We start from the raw sequence: 18,683 nt of genomic DNA on the forward strand, positions 1-18,683 counted from the left end.
AGCTCTCAGGATTGCACTCTGAAGTCTGACTGATTTTTCCTCTCTCTGATCCAGGGGCAATGGGACTAATTGTAATCTTCCCTACTACAATCTGGGGTGAGATCAGCTAACTCTGCTTAGAGCAGGAATGTGACTCAGGCCATTCTGAATTGCCAAGTGACCTGTGTCAGCTCAGCCCTCAATTCAGTTACTGCCCCTTGGTGATAGCAGTGTAACACACTGAATAAAATAGGGTATTACACAGAATGTATAGCACAGAAACAGACCATTCAGCCCAACAAGTCCATGCTGGTATTTTTGCTGCACATGAGCTTCCTCCAACCCCGCTTCATTAAATCCTATCAACCTATCCTTCTATTCATGTCTCCCTTATGCAGCTTTTCCCTGGTAAGTGCTACACACATACAACCGCACATGTTGTTTTCTTAAACTTTTAAAATTGTTGCTTCCAAGGCAACACCAGGAATTGAGGTAAATGCAAAGATGTCAGGCCTGAGCAGCTTTCAGAGTAACCATCTGGTAGCCGACAAGTTTGACAGCTGGCAGTGGACATCAGAAAGTGAGGAGTGCGCAATCTGTCGATGATTAACCGTGACTTATGATCCCTGTGTCGCCAGCAGGTAATTGGAAAATTGGCCCCAAAGTGACTTAGTCGGCAATTACAATTCCCCATGTATCCAAACATTTCCTGATCGCTCTTTTTTTTTAAATCTGAAGAGGTAATTCTCAGAGGCGTACCTCAGTCCAGAATGCCCAGGCCCTGCCAGAACAGGATACAGATGGTTTTGTCCTGCTCGTTTATATTGGGATCATACTGTCAGCGCTGCTCATACCTGCCCATCCTGTGTGAAAATGGGCCAGAAGTTTCTCTCTCCTTCCACCTGCCTTCCCTTAATGGCACCAGCAGGATTAAGCGGACATCATCTGGGAATACAACCTTACTCAAGTTTTTGAAATAATGGAGAGTATTCACAGCACAGTGGGTGTTGTCCCTGCCTCTAAGACAGAAGCTCCGGGTTCGAGTCCCACCCCAGGACTCAATGGCCATAACGCGGCCAAACAGGTTGAGTACCAACCTGCAAAATCCTTCCAACACATCAATGGCTGGCGGTAAGAGCAGGAGAGGCTCCTGGTCAGCCATGTTTGGTGTTGAATGGTGCTCAAGCTATAATCTTCTGGCGACAGACGAGCGACTTGCTCCGGGAAGAACTGGCTATGGACGTAAGTCTGTCTTAATGCACGACTAAGTGTGGGAAGAGACAACAGGATTTTGCAATCAACAGGCCTCCCCCACGCCCGCTGTGAATATTGGGGGAGCACCAAGATGTAGCAGGAGGCTTAGAAAGATTAAGAAAATATAGTTGCACAAGGTGGGCACAGGTGTTAATCACTTGTACAGAATTTTAACGAATGATGAATGTACACTCCCAACCAAGTCTCCTTGTTCTCAATTCAGTTACAAAACCTTGGTTCCTGTACAAACTGAAGGCAGACGTCACAGTCCGGGGCGTCTCCTCTTTGTAGTGTTTAACCGTCTGACCACAGTGATTGTCCCATTTCAAAGTCACTCTTCAGATCAGTGATGCCTGCACCTTGTTGAGGATTGTGTTTGCTGCAGGAATCTCCTATTCTGGCTTGCAGGATCCTGTGATGTTTTCCGAATGTTCTCAGCACCCTTGAGGTGCCGCCCCCCCCCCCCCCCAAAAAAACATCCCGTCAGCATTCCTGACAGGTGAAGGTGTGATGCTGAAGGGAACAGGGGATGATACCGGCCAAAGGATCAAGTACTCGTAAAGTCCATCAGCCCACTGTACCTCAGCAGTGTTTCCGTGATATGAGCCTCCTCACAGTGGGTAGGTGCGCTGCCCTCAGCCAGGCAGGTGTCAGAGCTTCCCAGCTGCAAGATGATGATCTCAGGAGTGTCCTCACTGCATCTCCTCATTCTCCTGATGCAAACATGTGGCAATGAGGGCCTCATGAGCATGCCTGGCTGGCCTGGCCAGTGCAGTGACCTCTTCATCTGCATCCTCGCCTTCCCGGACCCCATCACCTTCTGCTACCTCCTCATCGGAGGAGATGAGCAGCTCTTTCACCTCCTCATCATCCAGGCCCCCTTCCCTTTGCATCGCCAGGTTATTTAACGCCACAATGGTGTGTGACACCCTCTGGGGGCGTGCTGGAGTGTTCCGTTAGATCTGTCGAGGCACCGGAACCTAATTTTCAGGATCTCAAATCGTGTTCTTCGCCAAAGTCTGGGTTGCAACAAGAGCCTCATTATATCTTCACTCAGCAGGAGTCTGAGGCCGCCACACATGTGTCATCAGCCAAGTTCTTTGTGAGTAGCCCTTGTCCCCGGGGAGCCAGCCCAGCAGCCTGTGTGGGCCCTCAAAGATGTCAGGGATCTGAGACCTGCTGAGGATGTATGGATCGTGGACACTTCTGGGATATCTTCACAAATCTGCATGATCCATTTGTTATGGTCGCAAACCAGCTGAACTTCGAACAAGTGGAAGCCTTTGCGGTGGTCATACAAGACTGCTTGGTGTAAGGGAGACCTTAGAGCCACGTCAACACAGTCAATGGCACTCTGCACTTGTGGGAGACCAGAAAGCTCAGCAAATCTCAGCGCTGCAGGGCTGGTTTAGCTCAATGGGCTAGACTGCTGGTTTGTGATGCAGAACAAGGCCAGCAGCGCGGGTTCAATTCCCATACAAGCTGAGAATTCTAAATTCTCCCTCTATGTACCCGAACAGGCGCCGGAATGTGGTGACTAGGGGCTTTTCACAGTAACTTCATTGCAGCGTTAATGTAAGCCTACTTGTGACAAAAGATTATTATATTATTCTGTTGCTTCCTGGCTCGTATGGTCCCTGTCAAAGTTGATAGAGTTGGGTGCCTTGGCAAAAATGGCATCCACCACCTCCTGGATACATTTGCGCATGGAGGCTTGCGAGATCCTGCACACGTCTGCAGTGGAACCCTGAAAGGAGCCACTGCTGCAGCAATTGAGTGCGACAGTTACTTGCACTGCCACTGGCAGTGGATGCCCCGTGGTGCCTAGTCCTGCAGACGGTGGCATATGTGAGTGACCAGTTCCCTTGACATGCACAGGTATCAATGACACTGGTTCTCGCTCATCTGCAGGTAGGGCATGCGTCATCTATAGACCCTGTGTTTAGTGAGGCAGCCATAAATGACAGCTCTCTGTGAATCATCCTCTATGTACAGAGGATTTGATTTGATTTATTATTGTCACATATATTAGTATACAGTGAAAAGTATTGTTCCTTGCATGCTGTACAAACAATGCATACCGTACATAGGGAAGGAAGGAGAGACTGCAGAATATAATGTTACAGTTATAGCAAGGTGTAGAGAAAAGATCAACTTAATACGAGGTAGGTCCATTCAAAAGTCTGATAACAGTAGGGAAGAAGCTGTTCTTGAGTCGGTTGGTACATGACCTCAAACTTTGGTATATTTTTCCTGACGGAAGAAGGTGGAAGAGAGTATGTATGGGGTGCACGGGGTCCTTAATTATGCTGGCTGCCTTTCCGAGGCAGTGGGAATTATAGACAGAGTCAATGGATGGGAGGCTGGTTTGCGTGATGGACTGGGCTACATTCACGACCTTTTGTAATTTCCTGCGGTCTAGGGCAGAGCAGGATCCATACCAAGCTGTGATACAACCAGAAAGAATGCTTTCCATGGTGCATCTGTAGAAGTTGGTGAGGGTCGTAGCTGACATGCCAAATTTCCTTTGTATTCTGCGAAAGTAGAGTCGTTGATGGGCTTTCGTAACTATAGTGTCGGCATGGGGGGACCAGGACAGGCTGTTGGTGATCTGTACACCTAAAGACTTGAAGCTCTCGACCCTTTCTAGTTCGTTCCCATTGATGTAGACAGGGACATGTTCTCCACTACGCTTCCTGAAGTCGATGACAATCTCCTTCGTTTTATTGACATTGAGGGAGAGATTATAGTCGTCGCACCAGTTTAGCAAATTCCTGTTCTCTGTCTCGTCATTGTTTGAAATCCGACTCACTACGGCAGTGTCATCAGCAAATTTGAAAATTGAGTTGGAGGGGAATTTGGCCACACAGTCATCGGTGTATAAGGAGTATAGTAGGGGGCTGAGGACACAGCCTTGTGGGACACCGGTGTTGAGGATGATTGTGGAGAAGGTGTTGTTGCCTATCTTTACTGATTGTGGCCTGTGGGTTAGAAAGTACAGGATCCAGCCGCAGAGGGAGGAGCCGCGGCCAAGGCCACAGAGTTTGGAGATGAGTTTCGGAGGAATGATGGTGTTGAAGGCTGAGCTTTAGTCGATAAATAGGAGTCTGACATAGGTGTCTTTGTTATCTAGGTGTTCCAGGGTACAGTGCAGGGCCAAGAGATGGCGTCTGCTGTGGACCTGTTGCAGCGGGAGGCGAACTGTAGTGGCTCAAGGCAAACCGGGAGGCTGGAGTTGACTTGTGCCATGACTAACCTTTCATAGAACATAGAACATACAGTACAGAAGGAGGCCATTCGGCCCATCGAGTCTGCACCGACCCACTTAAGCCCTCACTTCCACCCAAAACCATAACCCAATAACCCCTCCTAACCTTGTTGGTCACTAAGGGCAATTTATCATGGCCACTCCACCTAACCTGCACGTCTTTGGACTGTGGGCGGAAACCGGAGCACCCGGAGGAAACCCACGCAGACACGGGGAGAACGTGCAGACTCCGCACAGATAGTGACCCAGCGGCGAATTGAACCTGGGACCCTGGCGCTGTGAAGCCACAGTGCTATCCACTTGTGCTACCGTGCTGCCCACAAAGCACTTCATGATGATGGATGTCAGAGCCACTGGACGATAGTCATTAAGGCACGCTGCTTGACTTTCTTTTGGTACAGGGATGATGGTCGTCTTCTTGAAGCAGATAGGGACCTCAGATTGTTGTAAAGAGCGATTGAAGATGTTTCCGAATACCTCCGTCAGCTGATCCGCGCAAGACCTGAGTGCTCGTCTGGGTATCCCATCCGGGCCAGTGGCTTTCCGTGGGTTGACCTTCGAGAAGGCTGCTCTGACGTCTGCAGTGGTGATCTCAGATACAAGTTCATCCGCGGCTTCTGGGGTGGAAGGCTCGCTGTCCTCTTGCTCAAAGCGTGCATAGAATGCATTGAGCTCGTCAGTGAGGGGTGCGTTGGAGCCGACGATTTTACATGCCTTCATTTTGTAGCCTGTTATGTCTTGCAGACCTTGCCATAGACGGCGGGGATCCGTGTGGCTAGCCTGGGACTCGAGCTTGGTCCGGTACTGTCTTTTGGCATCTTTGATGGATTTCTTTAGATCATATGTGGCTTTCTTGTAGAGGTCAGGGTCGCCTGAGTTGAACGCCTCAGACGTAGACTTCAGCAAGCAGTGGATACCCCTGTTCATCCAGGGTTTCCGGTTGGGAAACACGCGGATTTGCTTCTTTGGCACACAGTCTTCTACACACTTACTCATGAAGTCAGTTACTGTAGTGGCGTACTCGTTCAGGCTGGTCGCAGAGTTTTTAAATACTGACCAGTCCACTGACTCTAAGCAGTCCCGTAGGAGATCATCCGATTCCTCAGACCAACAATGCTCGACTTTCTTTGACGGATTCTCCCTCTTCAGTTTTTGCTGATAAGCCAGGAGCAGGAGCACAGCCTTGTGGTCAGATTTGCCAAAGTGTGGGCGGGCGATAGAGCGGTAGGCATGTTTGATATGAGGAGACCCTGTCGTCCCATGGTCATGAGGGTTCTGCTCCCTCCTTTGCCAAGCCAGGCGGCTCCTTCTCTCCTGCCTATAAGGGATAATGCAGACAGCGAGATCACCAGGCTCCATCTTCCTGATGGCCTCCTCACTACAGTATCAAAGGGACAAGGACCAGCATTTGTCTCCTTAGGGTCACTCTTGGTCGTCATGGCCTGTGGCAGCGTTTGAAGGGCCCCTTACCCATGCTGGAGAGTCCTGGACACTAAATGGATGTCCAGTGTTTAGTGCGCATGAAGGTTCACCACAACCCACCCACCTCTGGCCCACTCCACATGACTGAGACAACACCTTCGGCCACTCGATTGCATCCTGAGCTTTCTGCTCAGGCACTGGCATTGTCCGAACGTGCATTCTTAGGCTGCATGGTTTCATTAGACCATGAGGGTGAATGTTCAATGCTTACATATCAATAACAGTGGGGGATCAGAGCACAACCCTCAGTGAGTGTTGCATGTCTACCTTTCCTGATGGCATCCCCAAGGTTGCCCAATGCTTCTGCAGCTCCATAAAAGTCTACACTCAATGGGTTAAAACTAGAGAAGCAACCATTGGCCCTCCCAGGAATTAGTGTTGCTCGAGTATGCAGAATTGCTTCACGAAACTGACTCCAAGTCAATTGAGCTGATGCTAACTGGTTCCTCCCCTCCCCCATCCCCCCACAGTCATGTTTGTGTGCAACCTTCCATGCTGTTTGCATACACTAGAGCCCTTGCCCTGAGCTTCCCTTCCATCAGTCTGTGCTGCCTTTGCCCCCCCCTCCCCAACACACTGGGGCCATTTCCCCACACCATACTGAAAGCTACAAATGAGCTACTGTGAAGACTTGTCTTTGACATCCACCCACGCCCCCCAATCGTGGGGGCGCCGAGGGCATTCTCGTGAGATTTTGCGATCTTGCAAACGATCATGCCTGTCCTGATTGGGCACGGAAAATCCCGGTCTGCTATTCGCCATTCCTAAATTTCCCAATCGTGCTGCTTCCTTGCATTCCTATCGCGGATCCTGCAAACGCACCTCCGGGTTCCCCTCAAAGTTTAGTTCACCAGCTGCACATTGTTTTAAAGCAGTTGTAAATCACCCCTATCTCCATTCACACCTCGAGGTGTGCGGTGAACGTATTATAGGAACCATTCACCACTATACTACATTGTATCACGCTGTTGCCCATGTGGGCTCCACTTATGGACCATTGTACTGTACTACACTGATTGCATCATGTTGGTGCCCTTGTGGGCTCCGCCCCTGGCTCCGCCCCCTTGAGGGGAGGTATAAAGAGCAGCTGCCCTGTAGGCGGCTCTCATATCAGAGCAGTCGCAGGCAGGCACTGTTCTCGTTGATTAAAGCCTCTGTTCATTTCTATTCTCTGTCTCGAGTGAATTGATGGTCACATCAAGGTGGCATTCAATTTTGGCGTGGGGCGAGTCCGGAGATGACTCCAGCGTGTGGCCACAGTAATGAGATGCACGTGCATGCTGATGACTTTCAGCCGTGGGAAGCGCCATTGGTGGGGAGGCAATTGCTTCCCACTTTAAGTCACCAGGAAACGCGCCGAGGGCATTCTCGTGAGATTTTGCGATCTTGCAAACGATCACACCTGTCCTAATTGGGCACGGAAAATCCCGGTCTGCTATTCACCATTCCTAAATTTCCCACAGCAGACCCTCACACTCACACACAACGCTTCAAAAAGAGTGACATTGAGTAAACCTGGAATATGTGGTATTTAGTATTACGGGAGAAATGTAATAGATTGTTCTTTTAAGTGTTGGTTTTATTAATAGAAAACCACAACCTTTTCCATAGCTGCAATTGAGCTTCATTGGCAATATCTTTAGCCCATCTGATGGAAGTCAATGAGTTCAAAGTGAAGGAACATGATGCACATGATGTGGAGGACAATAAACATTCTAGCCGCTCTGAGAGTAGTAACATGCAGCGGGAGGTCCTGGCACTGGCTCCTCCAGTAAATCTTCTTGGAAACTCATTAAACTTGGGAGCCAAGGCTGCCATGAAAATTAAACATTGGGCTATTGTGGTTAAACTCAGCACCATCAAAAAAAAAACTAGCAAGTTGGATTCTGTAACTGCAGCATGATTTTGTAGAACAGCGAGGAATGTTATCACCCAGCTCGTTTCAGGTTCTGAAGGAGGTTTGGTTCCCGGGCATCGTAACCATGGAGACCATGCTGCCTAGGCCTCCATGTTGGAGAAGCTTCCACTTCACAGATATAGGTTGAGAAGTGGTAGATTTAAAACTGAGATGAGGAAGAACTACTTCTGGCAAGGGTGGTGAATTTGTGGAACTCGCTGCCCCATAGTGCAGTATAGTCTGAGTCATTAAGTGTTTTCAAGAAGGAGATAGAAATATTTCTGATTTAAAAACGGGTTAAAGGGATATGGGGAGCTAGGGTGGATAAGGAGGAGAGGTTGGAGCAGCAAAGGGTAATAGATGAGATGTTGGAGGTAGATAGGAGGTATGCAGAGGATGGGGACCCGGCGAAGCTGGAAAAGAGGAAGGAACTACAGGCGAGCTTCGACCGACTATCCACCAGGAAGGCGGTGCGCCAACTGAGACGAGCAAGGGGTGCAGTTTATGAACATGGAGATAAGGCGTATGTTAGCAGGTCAGCTCCGGAGGGAGGCAGCGGCAAGGGAAATTCTTCAGGTGAAGGATAGGGCAGGGAAGTTGGTGGTGGCCCCAGTGCTGATTAACAAGGTTTTTGAGGAGTTTTATGAGAGGTTGTACAAGTCAGAGCCACTCGGAGAAGACCGTGAGATGCAGGAATTTCTCGATGGGTTGGAGTGCTCGAGGCTAGGGGAGGGGGACAGGGCTACATTAGAAGGAGCAATAGTGGAGCAGGAGATAAAGGATGCGATTGGGAGGATGCAGTCGGGGAAGGTAGCAGGGCCGGATGGGTTTCCGGTGGAATATTATAAAAAATTTAAGGATAGGTTGGCACCCCTGATGGCGGGGATGTTGGAGGAGGCGATAGGGAAGGGGGTGTTGCCGCAAACCTTGGGGCAGGCATCGATTTCCCTGTTACTAAAAAAAGATAAGGATCCGACGGAGTGTGGGTCGTATCGGCCCATATCACTTCTGAATGTGGACGTAAAAGTGTTGGCGAAGGTACTGGCGGGTAGGCTGGAGGAGTGCCTCCCGAAGGTAATAGGGGAGGATCAGACGGGGTTCGTGAAAGGGAGGCAGCTGTTTTCGAACATTAGGAGGGTTTTGAACGTTGTTATGGCACCGGCGGAAAGAAAGGAAACAGAGGTAGCTGTGGCATTGGACGCCGAGAAGGCGTTTGATCGGGTAGAATGGGGGTACCTGATGGCAGTGCTGGAGCAGTTTGGGATTGGACCAAGGTTTGTGAACTGGGCAAAGCTATTATATAAGGAACCGAAGGCGAGTGTCCGCACAAATAATATCAGTTCGAGATATTTCTCTCTCCACCGTGGGACGAGACAGGGATGTCCTGTGTCCCCCCTGCTGTTCGCACTTGCGATTGAGCCGTTGGCCATCGCATTGAGAAGTTCGGGAGCATGGAAAGGAATAGTGCGGGGGGTGATAGAGCATAGGGTGTCCTTATATGCCGACGACTTGCTGCTGTATGTGTCGGAGCCGAGTGCGTCGATAGGAGGAATATTGGAGCTACTGCGGGTATTTGGGTCTTTCTCGGGGTACAAGTTGAACCTGGACAAGAGTGAGTACTTTGTGGTGTCTCGGCCGGGGGTGGGGGCAGGGGTGGGGGAGCTGCCATTCCGTAGAGCAGGGACTCATTTTAGGTATCTGGGGGTGCAGGTTGCCCGGGAGTGGGGGAGGCTTCGCAGGTACAACATCACTAGTTTGGTGGGGAGAGTGAAAGCCGATCTGGCAAGGTGGGACGGCCTTCCTCTGTCACTGGCAGGTCGGGTACAGGCGGTTAAAATGAATGTGTTGCCGCGATTCCTGTTTATTTTTCAATGCCTACCGATTTTCCTGCCAAAGACTTTTTTCAGGGAGATTGAGGGACGGATGACCTCATTCATATGGGGAGGGAAGGTGGCCAGAGTGAGAAAGGTGCTGCTACAGAGGGGAAGGCAGGCAGGGGGTTTGGGTCTCCCAAACTTGTTGTACTACTACTGGGCGGCGAATGTGGAGAAAGTGCGGAGCTGGGTCAGAGGGGTGGATTCTCAGTGGGTCAGAATGGAGGAGAGTTTGTGCAGGGGGTCGGGGCTGAAGGCACTTGCAACAGCGCCGCTCCCGATAGCTCCGGGGAAATATTCAGGGAGTCCGGTAATAATAGTTTCATTGAAAATCTGGAGGCAGTTTCGCCAACACTTCGGGTTGGGTTTAGGGTCAAGGGAAATGCCGATTCGGGGGAACCACAGATTTGAGCCAGGGAGGTGGGATGGAAGTTTTCGGAAATGGGAAGAGAAGGGGATTAAGACGCTAAAAGATTTGTTTCTTCGGGGTCGGTTTGCAGGATTGAGGGAGCTGGAAACGAAGTATGGGCTGGAGCAGGGAGAAGGGTTTAGGTACATGCAGGTTCGGGATTTTGCCAGGAAGGAGATACAGAGCTTCCCGGTGGAGCCGGCCTCCACATTGCTGGAGGAGGTGCTGACGACAAGGGGACTGGAGAAGGGGGCAGTGTCAGCGGTGTACGGAGCTATTCTGGAAGAGGATAAGGCACCACTGGAAGGGATCAAAGCAAAGTGGGAGGAAGAGCTGGGAGAGGTTATAGAGGAGGGGGTCTGGTGTGAGGTGCTCCGGAGAGTGAATGCCTCCACCTCATGTGCGAGGTTGGGGCTGATACAGCTGAAGGTGGTATATAGAGCGCACCTCACGAGGGCGAGGATGAGCCGATTTTTTGAAGGAGTAGAGGATGTGTGTGAGCGTTGCGGGGGGGGGGGGGGGGGGGGGGGGGGGCGCAAATCACGTTCATATGTTTTGGTCCTGTCCAAAGCTAGGGGAGTACTGGAAGGATGTGTTTCGGGTAATTTCCAAGGTGGTGCGTGTGAAACTGGACCCGGGTCCCCAGGAGGCCATATTTGGGGTGTCGGACCAGCCAGGGTTGGAAACGGGAGCGGAGGCAGATATCATAGCCTTCGCCTCGTTGATCGCCCAAAGGCGGATCCTGCTGGGATGGAGAGCAGCCTCTCCACCCAGTGCCCTGGCGTGGCGGGGGGACCTGTTGGATACTTGACCCTTGAGAAGGTTAAGTTCGAACTGAGGGGAAGCTCGGAGGGGTTCTACAAGTCATGGGCACTATTTATTATGCACTTTCAAGAACTGGATAACATCGAACATTAGTTGGGGGGTGGGGGGGAGAGGGGGAGGGGGGCTGTGTATATTAAGGGTGACTCTGGGTAATCCCTGATTCCTTTTTGTCATTTGTTTATGTAAACATGCGGGCTGATGTTTGGGGGTTGGTGGGCGGATGGGATCGTTGTTATTATGGGGATTGACATATCTTGCTGATTATTGTTTATTGTTGATGGGTGTAAATGCGGGAGAAAATGTGAAAAAGGAGGAGAATAAAATTTTTTTTTAAAAAAGGGATATGGGGAACAGGTAGTGATTTGAGACCAGGAAGAGATCAGCCATGATCTGATTGAACGGTGAAGCAGGCTCGAAGGGTTGAATTAATAATAACAATAATAATTGCTTATTATCACAAGTAGGCTTCAGTGAAGTTACTGTGAAAAGCCCAATTGTCTACTTCTGCTCCTAATTCCTGGGTGGACTCTCCGATTTTGAGGCGATGTCCGGAGGATGTGTCTGGTTTTACGGCGAAAAAGTTGGTGCCGCCCCCTCGCCGATGCTCCGACCAGTGAGGGGCCAGCAGCCGCGCCACGTAAAACTCCCGGCCTCCACGAAATAAACGGCCGGAGAATTGCCGGGTCCGTGGCCGCGCTCGTGCACGGTGATGACCTGCAGCGGTTGCACCGTACACCATGGCGCTGGCCGTGCGCAGACCCGGATAGTATCCCCCTGGACGCTCCCTTGCCACTCCCCACCAGTCCCCCCAGCCCTCACCAAAGCCACCCCCCCCCCTCCCTGGCCAGCAGCACGGCTCTCCCCCAACATGCAAAAACAGGCACCGTCCCCAATTCGGTCCTAAACCAGGATTCTCCACCTGATCGCCAATTACGATATCCCCGTTGGACAACGGAGAATCCCGCCCCCTATATTCCTACTTCAGTGGTGCATTTCCAACAGCTTCTACTGAAGTTAACCCCAAGACTAAATTGATAAATTTGCAACACGATGCATTATAGCATTTCCCTTTCCCCTACAAGTTTAACAAATGTATGAACCCTCATCCCCCACTCCTTCTCAATCTCGCCCCTCGCCTGAGGTGTGGTGATCCACAGTTTAAATCACTACCAGTCAGCTCTCCCCCTCAAACGGGAAAGCAGCCTGTGGTCATCTGGAACTATGGCGACTTTATCACATGTAGTAAGGTACTTTAGTCACTTTGTTGGTGCAGGGTTCTACATATGGGCAATTGGACAGAGTGGGCAGAAACAATTCCCTTTGGCTGAAGAGTTGGTAACCAGGGGACATCGATTCAAGTTGATTAGCAAGAGACATGAGGACAATTGTGTTTCCGCAGCGAGTGGTTACCATGTGGAAAGCACTGCCTGAAAGGGTAGCAGGGGCAGATTCCATTGTTCCTTCTGAGAGCACTTGAAAGAACATTGCGGGGCTGTGGGGCAAGGGCAGGGCAGGGGGATCCGCTGAATTGCCCTTGCAGAGAACCAGCATGGGCTCGACAGGCTAATGGCCTCCTTCTTTGCTGTAGACCACTCTGATTCAACACTGCCCATTTCACATCCCCACCAAAGTTTATTACTCCCCCTTTAAATTATTCCAAGTAACTTGTTTTGAATTGAAATAAAAACGGACAGTGCTGGGAAAACTCAGCATGTCTGGCAGCATCTATGGAGAGAGGAACAGAGTTAATGTTTCAGGTCCAATATGACCCTTGAACTGAGTTCTGAAAAATTGAGTTTATTTTAAAATACTTTTTGTCAAGATGCAGATGGATGCAGCTCACGCTTGTACAGTGGAAGGTAGTAAATATTTTACTAAAGGCTCCATTTAATTTCAAATGGTTGTTACATTGATAAAAAATCTCCACATTATGGCAAGCTCTCTCACTGTTTCAGTTACAGGTTTGTGGTCCGATAAACGAGCAAAACTTCAAAATTCTTACAAATTTGCTGCAACGTGCAATGCTTGCTTTTCAGAAATCGACGAGTGCTCAGTCAACCCGAGAATCTGTGGACCCGGCCAGTGTATCAATCTACCAGAGGGATACACATGTAACTGTGATCCTGGATATCAGCTCAACGCGGTGAACACTGAATGCACAGGTAAGACATCACAGCCCAGATTTTCCCCCTCCTGGTGCAGTTGTACCACAGAGACTATTGACAGATTTCAGACTGCAAACTGAAATGTCCTGTTTGCATCCTAGTTTCTGTGGTGCACACACTTGACAAAGCTTCAAGGTGCTGATTCAGACAGACCCAGGGCGCCTATGGAGAGAAACCGCAAGGGAAACTCAAAAAGATGGCAACCACTGAGGGGGCGTTTCACAATAGGGTGGCAAAGGCCTCTGGCCAAGTCTTAAAAGGCATCTCATCCCTTTATCAATCCGTGCCAACATTTCAGGGCAGAGCACTAGGGGCAAAGGCAGGCACAATTGAAGGAGAAAGTCACCCAGGGTTCTGGCACCACTTTTGCAGATCAATAACTGTTCGTCCCAATGCTCTGCAGGTTGAAATGATCCCATGGACTGTGGTCTTCTGTGCTACCTCCTGGCACCATTCCTATTAGTCAACATTGCACCATCGTATCAAACCTGAACCAGGGGCGGGATTCTCTGACCCCCCGCCGGGTCGGAGAATCGCCGGGGGCTGGCGTGAATCCCGCCCCCGGCGGTTGCCGAATTCTGTGCGGGCGGGCCTGTGCCGTGGGGGCACTCTTTTCCTTCCGCCTTCGCCATGGTCTCCACTATGGCGGAGGCGGAAGAGACCCCCCTCCACTGCGCATGCGCGGGTTGCCGTGAGCAGCCGCTGACGCTCCCGTGCATGCGCCGCACGGCAAAGTCATTTCCGCGCCAGCTGGCGGGGCACCAAAGGCCTTTCCCGCCAGCTGGCGGGGCGGGAATCAGTCCGGCGCGGGCCTAGCCTCTCAAGGTGAGGGCTCGGCCCCTCAAGATGCGGAGAATTCCGCACCGTTGGGGCGGCGCGATGCCGGACTGATTCGCGCCGTTTTTGGCACCGGTCGGCGGACATCGCGCCGATTGCGGAGAATTCCGCCCCAGGTTTCAGGCACAGTGGCTTATTACCATCGCCAGATTTGCCTGTCCCAAGCTATTGGGTTAACTTGCAGCAGGGCACTGTGTCTACCTCTATCCTGACCCATGGTCACTGCTATAGTGACCATGCACTATGCACGGTAGCATAGTGGTTAGCACAATTGCTTCACAGCTCCAGGGTCCCAGGTTCGATTCCGGCTTGGGTCACTGTCTGTGCGAAGTCTGCACATCCTCCCCGTGTGTGCGTGGGTTTCCTCCGGGTGCTCCGGTTTCCTCCCACAGTCCAAAGATGTGCAGGTTAGGTGGATTGGCCACGCTAAATTGCCCTTCGAGTCTAAAATTGCCCTTAGTATTGGGTGGGGTTACTGGGTTATGAGGATAGGGTGGAGATGTGGGCCTGGGTAGGGTGCTCTTTCCAAGAGCCAGTGCAGACTCGATGGGCCAAATGGCCTCCTTCTGCACTGTAATTTCTATGATTCTATAGATAGGATGCCATGGCCTGTAGAAATGGATGGTGGTATCTTCCATCTGACAGATTAGCTTATGCTGGTTATTAATCAGCTGGCATTCATTCAGTGCTACTGAATAGCTGGTAGACTTTGAGTTGGTTTGAAGAAACCCCCAACACAATGGTCCATCAGAAAAAAAGAGATTTAAATAACACCTTTCACAACCTCAGGATGTCCCAAAACATCATACAGGCAATTTAAGTTCTTATCAAAGAAGAGTCACTATTGTAAGATAGGAAACGCGACAGTCAATTTGTGGCACAGCAAGCTTCCATGAATTCCAAAGCGATGATGACTTGTTTCAGTGCTCAGGAGTAAAGGTCAACCGAAACTCTCCAAGTTCGCCTATAAAATAATGCCGTGGGGTCTTTTACTTCCACCTGAGTGGGGAGACAGGGCTTTGGTTTAGCTCCTAATCTGAATAACGGCGCCTCCGTCAATGCAGCACTCCCTCCGTACTGCACTGGAGTGCCAGCCTAGATTTAGTGCTCAAGCCCCTGGACTTCACAACTGACTCAGAGACAAGTGTGCTCCACATTGAGCTACATCTAAATATTCTAGTTGCGTCAAAGAAGCCTTGAGCTCCGTCTGCGTCAGGCGTTGACCTCTTGTCTATCAGTGATGATCACCATAGCTCCAGACAGGAGCCGGTCAGCATCAGGACATTGAACACAGGGACAAATTACTTTGCTCCTTCTACTAACTGTAGTCTACCTTTTACAGATGTGGATGAATGTGCCCAGGCCCCACGCCCCTGTTCCAATGGACACTGTAAGAACACGGTAGGAAGCTTCCGATGCTTCTGCCACCGAGGATTTACGTCAGACGGAGGAACGCAATGCTCTGGTAACACTTGTAATCATTTAGTTTTGTCAGGAGAACCTTAATTGCAGGATGGCAGATATAAATTTTACCAAACCCCAAACTTCACCTCACAGTCTTCACCTGTGAAATGTGCCCGTCTCCTAACTCAAAAGCAGTTTAACTGGGAACGATGAGGACAATAGGACAAAAGCCTTGCACGGAGAATTTCCTTGGGGAATTTCCCACTCGCTACCAGAAGCTCGAAGGCAAATTTGACAGAGAAACTTTGTCAGGCTGAACTTCTGCCAATGGTACATACACAGCGTGAGAAGCCGCAAGAGAATTCCTGGGGTGGGATTCTCCAATAATGGGGCTATTTCCCCATGCCCGCGAATAAACGCGCGCGAATCACTCTGGACTTACCTGGAGTAAGTCCAGAGTGATTCTGCGATTTCCAGCGGGCTAGCAGTACCCCGGAGTGCTCCTCGCAGCTCCGGCTGCCGATACGGGACCCTGCACGTCCGGTCGGGGTCCGCGCATGCGCACGGCGGCGGCCTTCAGCGGCCGTCCCGCGCGACATGGCCGACTCACACCGTGACAGCAGGAAGATAGGCCCTATCTCCAGATCACGCGCACCAGCGGATCGGTGGCCCCCGATCTATAGCCTGGCCATCCTGGAGGCCTCCCCCGATGAATGATCCCCCCACCCCCCATCAGGGCGGCCGCGGACTGAGTCTGCAGCAGCCACGCTGAGTGCCCGCCGGGTGGAACCATGCGAGAACCACGCCGGCAGGAACTCAGCCAGCTGCACTGGGAGAATCGCCACGGGGGCCTTTTTCAAAGGCCCCGACTGGTGCCGCAATGACTGCGCGCGCCCAATTGGTGGCAATTCTCCAGGAATTCATTCTGTGCAATAAAACGGTACCGTTCTTAGTTCTTTCAGATCTCGCACTGCCAGGGCCGAGCACGATTTCGGCGCGGAGAATCCCGCCCCTGGGCCGGGATTCTCCCCTACCCGGCGGGGCGTCCCGTCCCGGTGGGATGGAGTGGCGGGGACCACTCCGGTGTCGGGCCGCCCCAAAGGCCGCCCACGATTTCGACTCGGAGAATCCCGCCCCTGGTCTTTGACTTTTGGGATTCACCACTTTTTTAATTCATCTGATATTTTCACTGCCTGTGCTCCCTATATGTCTTCAAAAGTAATTCTGGCACCAGCCAACAAATGACAATGAACTCACTCAAGCAACAATCCCTCTGCTGCTAATGCCAACAGAAAAATGCAGTTGGTTTTTAACAAGAGGCTTAATTTCCAGTGTTTGTGGTTTTCAGCATGCTGGTGAATATATTGATGTCTTGAGGTCTACAGCATGAAAACAGGCCCTTCGGCCCAACTTGTCCATGCCGCCCAGTTTTTACCACCAAGCTAGTCCCAATTGCCTGTATTTGGCCCATATCTCTCTATACCCAGCCCTCCCATATAACTGTCTAAATGCTTTTTAAAAGACAAAATTGTATCCGCCCCTACTACTTCCTCTGGCAGCTCGTTCCAGACACTGTGAAAAGCTTATAATTGGTCTTTTCACCTAATTGTTAACCTGCCTATTTTAATAGGTTTGTCAACAGCTTTGAAATAGCGGAGGCTGACATTTAACCTGCACACATTATTCCACTGAACATAGTGCTTGGTAGAAACCCTTATGTATGCATGTGGTAAAATATAATACTGCAATCTTATAGCAGGGACTGCCCTGGCAGTGCGCGATCTGAAAAAATTAAGGACGGTAACATTTTATTGCACAGAATGAATATTGCCACTGTTGTCTTGCTTGACAATTGTATATTGTTAGATGTATGTTCTGTCAGTGTCTTATTAATTACATTGTGAAGGTTTAATGGAAATTATGTCGGTACGGTTTAAAGATAATTATATTGTTAAGGTTTAATGCCAACTATATTGTTGAATTTACTTTGTTAAACAGGTATTGTGTATTTGTACCCCTATAAATGGGGATAGATGGGGCACTGGGCATTGGATTGGGGTTGACTGTGAGCTAAGTTAATAAACTCACTCCAGCAAAGAAAGAAGCTGTGTCTTCGTATTAATTTCACCAACCGACGTGGATCTGATTAACATGTTCCCTGTGCAGTGTTAGATTCCACTAAATGTTAATAAAGTATTATCTCCTTTCAAGATATTGATGAGTGCCTGAGACCCAACGTCTGTGGAGAAGGTCACTGCATTAACCTTGTAGGCTCGTACAGGTGCCAGTACTGTGACCCAGGGCACAGAATGAATAGAGGGCAGTGTGAAGGTGGGTCTGTCTTTCAGCTCCTTTAGTGACTGAATGTCTTTGAGCATGTTTTTGTATTATCTGGCAATAGAGTGGAATATTTTCATATATGTCTTTACTTCAGATTGGTTTGGAGTGGAATTAGATGATGGCTCAGGACACGGGGCAGTTTGGACGGTCACGGAGTTAGAACCTTTTATAAAGAATCACAGCAGCAATTTAATCAACCTCCAATTTAATCATGTCTCCAAGCCTCTCGTCGTTGTGCCACAGTCACTGCGCTGGAGCCAAGAGAATTACAGGGAGTGACTGAAAATTGATCCGAAAATCTTATCTAAAAAAAACATAAACAAAAAACATGCACACCCATAATCCAATGCCAAAAATGAAATCAGAGGCTTGAAGATGGGCTGTGGTATGGGTGCTGGGGTGGCGGATTGCTGGCATGGTCCTTCATCCCTTCCCACCTCCAGCCCAGTGCATTTGTTCTCTATATCACTAAGTAAGCACTAGGATTATAAGAGCAGCTTCCAGCCCGCTCACTGCCAATGGCTGCTTGGGTGCAGCTCCCTGAACCTCGCGTAACTGCGTTAGCTTCTGAACGTCGACTCTTGGGTAGTTGGCTCCAACCGCTCGGCAAACTTTTGACAGGATCCACTTTTAATGCCAAAAGCAGCCCTCCCGGTGGCTGACCTTAGTGAATCTTGGCAAATTCACCCCTAGGGTCTCAGCCGCCTGCCTACGTATGAGCCCTGCTGATCGGCAACTCGTATATCTGCAACAAACCTGAATGGAAAACAGAATGAACATAATAATAATCTTTATTGTCACAAGTAGGCTTACATTAACACTGCAATGAAGTTACTGTGCAAATCCCCGAGTCGCCACATTCCGGCGCCTGTTCGGGTACACAGAGGGAGAATTCAGAATGCCCAATTCATCTAACAGCACGTCTTTTGGGACTCGTGGGAGGAAACCG

The 18,683-nt window shown here is 50.1% G+C and overlaps 1 protein-coding gene across 7 annotated transcripts in view; it reads left to right on the top strand.

The window, feature by feature from the left end:
* The window catches only part of ltbp1 (latent transforming growth factor beta binding protein 1), a 533,746-nt gene that overhangs the window by 272,390 nt on the left and 242,673 nt on the right, over positions 1 to 18,683 (top strand). For all 7 annotated transcript variants that reach the window (XM_072512266.1, XM_072512285.1, XM_072512304.1 and 4 more), the window contains 3 exons: positions 13,025 to 13,150; positions 15,333 to 15,455; positions 17,606 to 17,725. In XM_072512266.1, the coding sequence (XP_072368367.1) occupies positions 13,025 to 13,150; positions 15,333 to 15,455; positions 17,606 to 17,725 (369 nt within the window). The remainder of the gene's footprint in view (positions 1 to 13,024; positions 13,151 to 15,332; positions 15,456 to 17,605; positions 17,726 to 18,683) is intronic.

This window comes from Scyliorhinus torazame, chromosome 1, assembly GCF_047496885.1.
Source record: "Scyliorhinus torazame isolate Kashiwa2021f chromosome 1, sScyTor2.1, whole genome shotgun sequence".
NCBI lineage: Eukaryota > Metazoa > Chordata > Chondrichthyes > Carcharhiniformes > Scyliorhinidae > Scyliorhinus > Scyliorhinus torazame.